The 12,802-nt window shown below is 41.8% G+C and overlaps 1 protein-coding gene across 1 annotated transcript in view; it reads left to right on the top strand.

The window, feature by feature from the left end:
• LOC115383421 (amine oxidase [flavin-containing] A) overlaps window positions 1-10,840 on the top strand; it is a 53,528-nt gene extending 42,688 nt beyond the window's left edge. Inside the window, exon 11 of the mRNA XM_030085601.1 lies at window positions 9,549-10,840. Within this exon, the coding sequence (XP_029941461.1) occupies window positions 9,549-9,876 (328 nt within the window). The 3' untranslated portion in view covers window positions 9,877-10,840. The remainder of the gene's footprint in view (window positions 1-9,548) is intronic.
• The last annotated feature ends 1,962 nt before the right edge of the window (window positions 10,841-12,802 follow it).

Raw genomic sequence — 12,802 nt, 5'->3', positions numbered from 1 at the left:
AAAAAAAAAAAAAAAGTTTCCGTATCACAAAGCGATATTATGTGATATTTTCTCACATGGCTGCTGCACGAATCTCTACACAACCTCTGATGAGCACGACTCGCTGCTTCGCTCTCCAATTTGCATGCAACGCCGTGGGGGCGGCTTCCATGCTGCCAACACATACAGTAGGATCCTGATATGCCAACATAGAGCCAAAAGCAAAACATCTGTTTATACATGGACAATCCAATAAAAATACATTTGCTGCCCTCTTTTCTTGGACCAGGGCCGTCTAATACATGAAGTGATAAAATGTAGGCAAGAAGAAAACTGTAACATGTTTTCAGCCACAGTGAGCCTGAATGAATTCTGGGCATCAATGAGGAGAACACCAAATATTACTGGGATTCATTCATTGCACTGAGTATTCAGGGGACATTTTGCTGTATTGAATTTAAAACTGAATCCGAAATAAGGACACAGAACACTGATGAACTTAGATGGCCTCTGAAGTGTTATCTGCAGCCATGACTGTCGCTGTTTGACAAGGTGAAAGAAGAACTACTCAAGACTGGTGAGGATTAAGGCAGCCTAATCAAGGCCAGGCCAGCAACGTGTCTGTACAGGAGTAATCCCAAACCCAGGCAACAGGACAGAGTGGTAATCCTAGATGAGAGGTCAAAAGGGAGCAAGAATTCAAAGTAAGACATGGACTATGAATGGCAGAAGATGCCTGAGAGAGTCTGGAATGAAATCGATGACGTATACAAGAGACAGACTGGCATGATGGGAGACAGAAAGCTCAGAATATACCATAGATTCCAGCTGAAAGGTCGACTTTTTACTTGTCCAACTGGTCATGTGACTCACCTAAAGAAGCAACTGAAATATGAAAACTACACTGAGACGGTTAGATGTCACTGTGTGACAACAGTAAAACTGTAAAACTATCAGTGTTACCATATTTCCAGACAGCACAGGTTAAATGTGGCCAAAAAAAAGACAATTCTGAGGGAAGAAAGCGGAGAAACTGTTACTCTCATGAAGAAAACTAATCCTGGGCATTATTGTTCATGCAGCTATGTCAGAGTACGGAAAAATGAATGCGACTTAAATGCGCCTTTTGTCTGCATGATACATTTTTTTGACAGATGTGAATTAGACCCTGTTTACGCAACATTTCAAGTGAAAATGCATCATTTTTGTGTCTCTGTTGAAAAAAAAAATTGCGTTTACTTGACACTTTTAAAAAAGGAAGTCCACTCACACATTCTGCCACTAGTAGGTGCTGTTGGTCATCTCTGTATTGAAACCACACGTGTGTGTGCAAAAATGATGTGCTATAAACATTAATGATGGCGAGTACACCGACATTCGTACGTGCAGACGACCAAGTTGGATTTCGAGTGACTATAGAAGTTGGAGCAATAATCAGAATTGCCAGGTCAGATTTAGAAAGTTTAATTAAACATCAATGTCACTTTAATCATCGCACCATTTATTAATCTGGCAGCACAGCCTCATTTGATAATTAATAGATCTGGAAAAAGGAGGATTACTAAATAGCCATTTTGTCCGTGATGACACAAAAACATTTTCAGAGCTCGGTAAAAGAGCAGTTTCAGGGTAAAATGCTTTTAAATGCTGGCAGCCTTTCTGTAATTATTATAAAACACTTTGTGGTGATAGCAGCAGTCTGTGGCTTTAGCGCAGTGTAAATGGTTTTATATGGGTATATTTTGAATTCTGTTATTTTGCTGGTTTTTGGGCCAATTTTGAGTTGTTGTTTGGCTGGTGTTGTCTCTCAAACCTGTCAACCCTGGCAGCATGGCTTCTAATCTGCCCACAAAATGCCAATGTGTTGTTTTTGCAGAGGAACTGGAGAACTAAACAGTCTGTAGCATTTTATTTATCAGTCAAGGAAGGTTTTATTTGCGATTTAATTTTTTCTTCATTCAGCAGACTCAATAAGGCATTTTACTGGGGTCGGCTTGCTCTGCTGTAAGCAGCCTGAGAGTCATTATGTGCATTAAACATATGAGTGTATACCGTTGTGCAAGCTTCAGCAAAGTTGCAGCATCAGGAGGAACCTGGGGGCCAAACGGTCAGAAGTAATGTGGTAAACAAACAACTGCAGTGAATGTAATCAACAAACTTAGGCCCTGAACACAGACAGCATTTTCAAGTGAAAACAGACAACCTTCACTGTGTGTTTTGGTTGTCAGTTTACAGGACAACATTGAAACATTCTATCCACATAAATGTCTGTGTACACTCTATCATTACTTATTGTGTATCCAACCTGTGGCCTGGCAGGTAAACAACATCATTTTCAAAATATTGCTGTGTAAAGATGAAACTTTTAAGTGAAAATGTATCATTTTTACATTTTTGTTTCAGAAAACACAAAATATGGCCTCAAAGCCTTCTTCATACTCATTTATATTCCACATTCTTTGTCCATATTCCATATTCTCACAGACATTTGTCTGTGGAACCCACTGTGGCGAGGACTGAAGTGGCGATAAGTAGTGGGTTTTTCCATCTTTCTCACCAAACGTTTGCTTGATTTACCTCATTATCCCAATGGGATCCCCACTTTACAGTCTTTGTGTCTCGAGGAACCCTAGAGTAGAGAGGGCTGCCTGAGGGAAAAGACAATGCAGAACTTAGCGGTCAGATGGCAAGTGCAAGTTCCATCAGGCACGGAGAGGAATAAATCAATCATAAATCAAAGACCTCTCGGTTCGTCGTCCACTGTGACAGAGACACTGGGTTTACCAACCACTGTGGATCATTATGGGGGAAAAGAAAGTCTTTGTGCATGTTTGAAAAAAGCAAAAAGATAAAGTTTAGTCTTAAGTTGCACTAACTTCAATTTGTCAGACAGACAGTGTGGCCCTTTATATTTCTAAAATAACATTTCATCATATTTGCTTTAACAGAAAACAACAACCTATTCACAGGGTGGATTAGTCATTCCACTTAAAAGCTAAAAAAGAAGAAGAAGAAAAAAAAAGGTCAAGACTGGAATAAAAAAAGAAAGCTTTCTTCTTCCCGCTGTCTGTAGTTGCTCTTATTGTGACAATGTGGACCACTTTCTCTCTGAGCCCCTTTAATTCATCTGCCATTATACGATGTGACTCAGGCTTCAGAGCCGAAGTGATAAAACTGAGACAGTTTGTACTCAGCGCAGTTTGAAATAATATCTCCCAATAATGTCTGTCTTGGAGTGTTGCTTTATTGCCATTCTCCGTTCAGGAGATTGGATTAATCTTATAGTTTTAGTGCAGTTTCGTCTTACTACAGCCTTCCAGTTATATACCGACGCTCACCTTTCTCAAGGGTCCACTCCAACGAGACAACATCCATGTTGACAAAGCACTAAATATGTACCGGCTGGCACTTGATCATATTCTGTAAACTCTTCTTGCGCAGTCAGATATTTAAGCTGGCACAGAATGCCTTCAATCAAATACACAAGGTGGTCTTTCTGATGTGACAAGCTCTCATCCGTCTCGTCGGACTGCTGCGGCTCATTATGCCGTTTACTGCCACCTGTTATCCGCGACGCCGTAATGGCCGTGTTGATTGATTTCTCCTCTCCACCCCACTCCTGCCTGTTTCATTTTTTTTTTTTTTTTATTGCCATACTTTTTAAAGGCATTGCGGTCATTTTTCATAATAACGTGTACATCTCATATCTCAGTCGTCTGAAGCGCCGCTGTATTATTCTATTATGGAGCTCCACTAAGCAAGAGTATAATCACACACCGCAGCCATTGAAAACCACTACAAAGCTTTCTGAAAAGCAATTCTAAAGGCTTTAAAATACAGGGTACCTGACAGAATGTGTTGTTAAAAAAAGAATACAGTAATAATCAGAGATGCACTGACACCACTTTTATAAAAGACAAGTATGTGTTTGTGGTCTGTCCGTTTCCCTTGACATTCTGTGCAGCAACGCCTACCATCGTTCTCTTATGGAGTAATAAATTAGACATAACGGCAAGCCAGAGCGCGTGCGCTGCACAAATGTCCCACGTCGGTCACACTTCAGTTACATTTAGCATGTAGCACCGCTGGTCTGTGAGCAGCGAGAGTCTGCAGCATGGTCCAAATGTCTCTGGTGATTTAGTTTCTGGCGTCGTACGAACTGGCTTTTGCTTCCTCTCGATTCACGGAACATGATTTACAGTCTTCATTATGTTCGTCATTCTCATTAATATTAAAGAATCTCCAAACTGCGGACATCGATCATGCTCTGTGCACCTGCTGCTGACAGATGATGCTACGTGATGCTTGCCGCCTTGTATCATTGATCTGTTGACTAGTGTGTCATTCATTATGGGACCCCATACTCAATACTGGTAAGGGAGCATCCCTAATATACATCATTATAATAAATATATCATCTGTGATACATCTGTTCCAATTTCTGTTTACCAGTTCCAGTCGTTCATAAGACACTGACATGTTTTGCTTTGCCACACTGGAGAGACCGTTTACCCTCCTGTTCCAACGAAATAAATGATCATGAAGGACACAGGCCTGTTTCAGACATGCTAAAATTTACAACAGTGTACAAAAGGATAAGTGTTGACTAAAGTGAAGACACGAACCATTTGCATTTCTTTGTAAAACTCCTTTTTTTATGAAACACAATCATAAAATCCATAACCTAAATCATAACTGTTGTTCATAACGTTTGTGTGTTTCAGTTTCCTTTTGTTTCTAATTTACAGTGTTTAGTCCATCCGGAAGTATGGTTCTTTTAACAGTCACTTGTCAGCTCCATCACAAGCATGGAACATTATTTGTTCATTTCCCGGTCTCTATACTAGTATACTAGCAGAAAATGGTACCAAATGCAGAGAAATTTAAACAATTAATTGACACATATACTGTATCTGAGGTTTTATTCAGATTCCAGTCTTAACATTTAACACACTGCATAGAAAAAACACGAAAAAACCCAACAGATCGGTTAATTACAATCCCAAAAAATAGAACTTTATATCTTTTAACTCACCGTATTTTTGCAATAAATCTTAACAATAATTTATTTTACAGTAGCACTAAAAGCAGTATGTTATTTACACATGTGTCAAGCTATCAGGGTCCCTGATCACAAATTATTCTAATCTAACACTGCAGAGCATATTTTTTTTAAAAGTGCATGAAGCTACAGAAGTGTAAAATCAGAGCATGGCATCTGTCATATTGTAAAATCACCCACGTGACTGAGCTGCAAGCGCCTCCATTCATTCATTCATTCATTCATTCATTCATTCATTCATTCATTCTTTCAATTAACTCGAAAAAAAAAACAAAAAAAAACCTTCACATAACACATCCCACTCGTGCTACAAGACACTTAAGTTTCTAATGTGATATTGTGTGATTTTCAGAGCGCACTGACCTGGAAAACACAGCTCAAGTGTTTACAAAAGTGAAGACACGAACCAACGCATTTCTTCCCAAAAGTCTTCTGAGGAGGCGGGCAGGGGCCGCACCTCAAGGAACCTGGTCGCAACAACACCAGCGCACATTAGTTCCGCTCTTCGTCTTGCAAATAAACAGAGTCCAGATCCCAATAAATGTCAAATTAATTACAATGAATGTTTCTTTACACTGATGATACAGTGATTTGATATATACATAAAAATAAAGGAGAAATTATACGCAGAAATGCAATCACACATTTTGAGTGTATCACATAAACGTGAGCTTCTCATGTTCCATGATGTTGGACAGCTGTGGATAATATAATAGAAATCTTGTGGCAACTGTGCTGAATTGACAAATTCAGCACACAGCCCATCTGAAAGGTGTATAAATGAATGGAAAAGAAGAATGAAATACATTCTTTTGAACTGCGTGGGCTGCTGAGGAAGCCAAAATGAAAAGCTCCCAAATGTCAACAGTGCACTGTAGTAATATTAGTGTCAAACAGTGTGATGGGTTAATACACCGTGGCAGAGTTCATAAAAAAAAAAAAGATAAATAAATGCTTTATTTAAAGTCTGCAGAAGAAGAGAATAGAAAAGTCACAGTGAAAGCTGATTATCAAGTTTCTACTTCAAACCATCCTTCAACGTGTTTGCAGGCTCCACAAAATAACTACACTACAGACGCTAAATGAAGGGTTGGAAGAAATTGCTGCTTTCTGTGGAGCACTTCAGCCTTTTGTAGGAGGGTCTGTGTTTCATGTGGAGAGGATCTGAGCGAGTCCTTCTGCTGAACTCACCACAAAGACAGAAGAGCACAACACACTTAAAGTCTACAACTATACAATTAAAACACCACCTTTGATAAACTCTACGAAGTCTGCAGGAGTCCCAATCATATATATATTTTTTCAGTTTCTCTGATCCCAACAGGTTGGCAGGTTCACAGAGGGCTAAATTATGCCATGTATTATTCATGTTGTGCTTTGGCCCACCATCAGCGGTGCCACACTCCACACCCCAGGCAGGAGATCTCAGGAGAACAGTGGCTTTACTCTTTCTGCTGACTCCGCAGTGTTGAAACAGCTTTGAGTTTCTCTCCTTCGCTCATACTGCTGTCCAAGTGGTTCCTCCACGCCAAAGGACAGGGGAGGGCGCTCCTCACTTTCTTCTCCTGGATTGAGGCTCCAAGGCTCACCTGCTGCTTGGGTACTCAACCCAGAGGCAGGGATGTGTGTTTGTACAGTAATGAAAAGGTACATTTCAGCATCGTCTTTCGGAAACCAATGTTTGTTTTTGTTTTTTTTTTTTGTTTTTTTTATTATACTGCACTGCCAAATATAAACCTGTATGTAGAATGAAGGTTGCAAGCTCAAATATACACCAATGAGAATGAAGAGCTTATGTAATTCTGGCCCCAGGTTCATTTGTCAGCAGTGTTTTCTGCTCATAAACACATCATAGGAATCTTTGTTGACTCAAACTTGAGCAGTTTGTAGAGCTCATGTGTGACTTTTCGGCTTTTAAGCAGGTGTCAGGGATAGCTGGGGTGATTGGCTAAACGTTCATGGTGACGGTGGTTCTTCCTATGATCGTGAAGCAGAATTCACCAAGTGTTGGACTGTTGAATAGGGAACGTGAGCTGGGCTTACACCGCCATGAGACCAGTTAGTTTTATCCTGCTGATGATGTGTTGTTGCAGCAGGAAACCAGCGGATGAAAAGTGCATCATGCCGTTTTTGAAAGCGACTGTGTTTTACTTGCTTTCTTCAAGGCAGGGAATTGAGCAGCGACTAAATCACATGACCAAAATGTCTAAAAATTTCAGGTTTTTATTGCTTTTAAGAAAGGATTTTTTTCTCTAGGACGCCTGCCGAACATTTTACATTTTTACATTTGTGCACTAAGACGTAGGATGACAACTATTATGTTGTTTTTTGATTTTCTATGCAGGAGAAGGCATTATTTCTATCATTACATCTTTCTAAAGAAATTCATGTTATTTTGGATCAACAACTGCCATAATAAATCACACTGAGTGACATCCAGGAAGCCCATCTGACATTATATTTAACTTGTTTGTTGCAAATTGGAGCACGTATAAAAGAAAGGATGTGAAAATACGCAGACAATTTGGGACAAGCGTGCTGTGACATTTGTTAAAGGTGCTGTAGGCTGGATTTTGCTAGTCAATGCTAATTTTTCTGTGTTTTATTTGGGTTAAATTTTAGAGTACCCATTGATAATCCTTTAGGAGTGTAGCATAACTGCACTACCGCGAGGGCGCAGCGTTTCCATCTGTCTCTGTTCTGAGCTGAAAAGGAATCTCGACAGCTCCAGGTATCTTTGACCAATCAGAAGAGCCCCTGAGGCTCTAACCGTGATTGGTCGAGGGGCGTTCGTCGCACGTTCTTGTGGGAGGGGCTTAACTTGCGTAAAGGCGTGATCTCAGAGAAAACAGGACAGGATTGGCTGTGCTGAGTTTCAATTCGCCATCTTAGATGGGTCAAATTGCCATCTTGCTTAGGTAAACCTAAGCAAGATGGCGGAGATGCCGAATCCTGCCTACAGCACCTTTAATGAATCTGTCAGCTGGTTCTGTAAAAAATCCCCCAAATATGCGCAGTATTCTCCATCACTATTACACCATTACTGGTGCCTCATTGATACGTTTAAACTATTACTGTTATGATTCCATAAACATTTTATTCCCTCTGTCAGACACACTCATACACACGCAACAACAACATCCCAATATCGTTCATTGATGAAACACAGCAAGTCCAACCAATTGTAATGAAGCAGACAGTGAACAGTGTGAGTTTAGAGTTAATTGCATGTTTTACTCTTGTTGGCTGAACAGTAAAGAAACATGTATTTGGTGTGTTTCATCTCTTCAGCCTGCTATTGGAGCAGCATTTATTACCACGAGGGTTAAAAAGCGTTGCATCTCTTCATTAGAAGAGATGTATATGCCAACAGAACAGCGGCTGCGTGAACCAAAGAGAGCAGCCTTCCGCAACCCTACCAGGAAAACACACCCTGTGTGTTAACCTAAAACTACATGTGGCTCAAACAGAGAACAAACTCATCAAAATCAAACCAAATTGAACGGCGTTGGGTGCCTGAGAGCCAGCGGCCCTGCAGCTGGATGATACATGCAGCAGGAATCGACTCCTGAGCAGGTGAAAACGTTTTCCCTGCGAGATAAAAAGGAAACAGAAGGCCGGCCACAGCGTCTCCCCTGTCATCCGGCCCTGGGACGCCATCAGCCCCCATGAGTTCCAACAGTCTGCTAAAAACCTGCTAATTTCAGTACACAGAAAGCAGGTCTGAGCAAACAGCGGCTTATCAAAAATGTGAAACCTCAGTTCCATCGTGGTGCCAGTGTTTCTCTATGAAACTGCAGCATTTCCCTCGTGAATTGTGAGCGTTTTGCCACCCTGGGGCCCAGCATCTGGATTTTTCTATCATTTATTTTTAATTAGAATAAGAATAGATGCGTCATCAGCGTAGAGGTCTGATCAGTTTAATGTGTTGGGCTCCAGGAATCCATTCCTCTCGGCAAGCTGGCACCACCTGCTGAAAGGAGCTTCCTCTGTAGGGTGGCTGGGCGCTCCCTCCCTCTGCAGCCCCCGCGACCTGATCCCGGATAGGCGGTGGAAAATGGATGGATGGATGGATGGATGGATGGATGGGCTTGAAATAAATCAAACATTAATATACAGCTGAGGTACAGCAGTGTTAATGGTTTACATTCTGAAATGAGAAGATGGTTCTGACATGAGGTTGAAACCATCTCTCCTTCCCTGGTGTTTCACTCTCATGGCAGAACGCTGCAACTGCTCACTTCTGAACACACTGTACCAACAACCAATCATAACATGCGATGCCATGTGCGGTGGCAGGGCAACGAACCAGGAAGCCCTGAAACTCAAGATTCCAGTGATTGCTTTTCAGCTGGATGTGAGACACATTTTAATGAAGATTGGAGCCTCTTGCAGGCCACTTTTGGTCCACAGACCATATATTTGACGCTCCTGTTTTACAGCAGTTAATATTGCACAGCTTGCACGGAGAGAGAAAGACAAGACGACGTTGTGTTTTCTCTTGCAGGATCCACTGGGCGGGCACCGAGACGGCCACCCAGTGGTGTGGATACATGAGCGGAGCGATACAGGCGGGCCAGCGAGCCGCTCTGGAGGTCCTGGCTGAGGTCAGTCAGGTGGTCCTGAACGAGGAGGAGCGGGAAGTCCTGCAGCAGAGCCTGCCGGTGCAGAGCCCCGCCAAGCCGACCACATCCTGGAAGCTCACGGGCAAACCGGTGCTCCTCGCCACGCTGGCAGGCGGTGCTGCACTGCTGCTGGCTCGCCATCCAGATGCACTGATCAAACTCAGAAACTTGATGAAAACCTTCGTGACCGGCAGATTCGGACTGTTCTGATCATAGCAAAGACATGTGGGACAGGTGTACAGGTAGAGGTTTATGTTATCCTTAAGCGATCGGCATTTGATTTCCCCAAACAGCATCTATTTGCCGTTTCAACATTCAAAAATATGTCTAGTTGTGTGAAAAACAGCTTGTAAGCTTTAGGCTCCGGAGCAATCACGGTGCATTTGAACCAACAAGAAAACTGGTTTTATACTGCATGCCTCACGCCGCTTCCCGGAGAGCCATAAAACCTGCTTGAAAGGCTTGGATCGGAGCCACGAGCGGGTTTGCGCGCTCACAAAACCACCAACAGACGCTGGGATGAGCGTAAGATGGATGAACCAGTCGCACAATGATAACGTCCCCGGGAAAGTGATTTAATCGCTATCGCTTGATTGCACAGTTGATTGAAAGGATTTTTGTCAGTCCCCATGTCTTCTCTGGGGAGCGTCTCAAACGCCCACTAATCATTGCACGGTACTCTGCGACTCCATTGGCGCGGTGGCTTGCTATTTGTCTTTGTTATCGCGAGCTCGCACTGAATCAGGCGCTTGTTCTTCCTGGTTTAGTCTAAGCAGCCCGGGCTGCTGCGGGGCCAGCAGCCCAACGTCTCTGAACCTGTGCAGGGCTTCATGCAGCTTTCCATCGTCACATTATCCTCTTCAAACGAGGAGTCGTCCTCTTACAGATGTGATTTTGAGCAAATGTAAATAATGCATTGCAGAAAAATTGGATATAAGCATTAGGGGAGTAATCTGTACCCAATGATTTTTAACATTATTTGATTACATTTGATACATATGTGTGGTTTCACTACAAAGACAGACATTATCACCCAGTCATTTTCATTGTTTCAGCCATTTCCTTGTAAACTGAATTCATCTCCAAAATGTTGACAAGTTGTAAATGCAAAACAAATGAAGGGGTATACGTGCAACAAAAATGTATCTTATACATGCTGGAATGTGCGGAAGTATAAGTTTTCAAAGAAGAGCTTGCTTTATTTTATTAAAATATGGTGAATGTAATGTGAATAAAGAATAAAAGATAAAAACTAATAAAAAGTTTAATAAAGAAACTTTCATTTTATTCATTTTTACATGATGCAGAAAGAATAGAACTAGGCTGAAAAGTCTGTTGCTTGATAGTGAATTCATGTGGTGCATTATGTTTTTGAATAAACACTGTTCATGAGTGGAATTAGATGTGGGGGAGTCTACACCAACCCAGACGAACGCCGCCCACACACCCAGCATCCCAGAGGCTCACACCCCCAACCCAGGAGGCACCAGAGGGACGAATAAATACAAGTATGAGTACTAAAATGAAGCTTCTTGCTGATACTGATTACCGCTATAAGTAATTCATCAGTACCATCAAGCCTAATTCACACTCAATCCACAAATAACCACCTCCACGCAGCTTCTGGGCCGACACCAGACACTCCTGCAAGAGCTCTGAAGGCTCCGGTGAGCAACTGCGTCCACAGTCTTTGGTGATGGAGTCGCTGCCTTTCGCCTCATCTTGAGTCCAAACCGCTGACACCACTCGTCCTGTCCTCGTGAGGAAGTATTGGAAAACACAACACGGTATCAGTGCATCCCAATTCGTAACACTTGCTATAATACATTTATTTTGCATTATATATTTGTCTCAAAGATGTATATTAAGTTAGGAAAAAAAGCAATAATTTAACTTTCCAATTATTTATTTTCATCGTAATTTTGATTAAAAAAATGAACAATCCCTTGCGCCCCCCGGGGGAGGTGCACACCACAGTTTGAGAACCACCAATATACGTTGAGGATAGTTCATTTTAACCTTCAGTTCAAACTCTGCTTCCCTTCATGTGACTTGACCGGCTAAGAAGGCTGAAATGGATTGCTGTACTATTTCAGGAGCCACAGGCGCCGCTCCAAGGTTGCTACTTATGGTATATGTCATCATCAGTTCCAGACATACATGCAGTAAATGCACCATCTGGGAGACTGGCAGCTCGCCTCAGTCGGTTGCTATTTTTTTCATCATTCAGTGCAATCCTGCTCTCGAGTGCGGCGATGAATTCACGGCCATTTTGAAAAGATGAGCGTTTGTGAAAGCCGGGTCGGCCGGGCCGCAGTGCTCTTGAGTTATAACACCAGCGTGACACAGGCAACCGCAAATAGCTCCGGTCTTTCAGGGCCGGAGGCGGCGTACGTCTTCCTAAATTAAAGGGTAAATCAGCGCAAGGCTTCAGGGGGTAAAAATAATCACCAAAAAGCAGGCGTCTCTGTTTTAACAGGCAACGGCCAGAGTTTACCTAAATTACCTTGATGAATTGTTGATGCTCATAAATAATTTTTATGAGCTTCAACCAATTTAGCTGTAAAAAAGAAGCACCGGTTTAGCTTCTCATGATATTAAAATGCTGAGAGTTTCACGGTGTTTCATATTTTTATGCATGACACATTTGCCTCCAGAAGTTTAAACGTCCAAAATGAGCTATAAACTTTAAAAGCACAACAGAGAGATTAGGCTTTTTACAATCATCATGGACATTGTGAACCTGAGGAGAGAAAAAAAAAAAAAACATAATATAAAGTAAAATAAGATTAAATAAATCATCCAAAAGATTTCCAGTAGAGCTGGTGAGCTGTAATTACTGCATCCTGTGTAAATACCTGTTGAAGCACTTCTCTTAGTGTTTGCCTTTGGGCAATAGCACCAACTTTAAAAATTCATAGGATGCGGTGTGGCACAATCAGTGTTCGTGGCCATAACACATCTTTCCAGTGAAATAAACATTTCTTCGCAGCAGATGTTCTTGCACTTGCACTCGATTTCTCTGCCTCCAACATTGTGGCACATTTAGCACCTCATTTGCATCCATTTGTTTTTTCTTGTGTTGTGATAATAATCATACAAAACACACTTATTGATAACAGCTGAAATAAAATAA

This window comes from Salarias fasciatus (assembly GCF_902148845.1).
Source record: "Salarias fasciatus chromosome 7 unlocalized genomic scaffold, fSalaFa1.1 super_scaffold_4, whole genome shotgun sequence".
Classification (NCBI taxonomy): domain Eukaryota; kingdom Metazoa; phylum Chordata; class Actinopteri; order Blenniiformes; family Blenniidae; genus Salarias; species Salarias fasciatus.
Note: the sequence above shows the minus strand (reverse complement) of the source record. Positions and strands in the feature narration are given on the sequence as shown.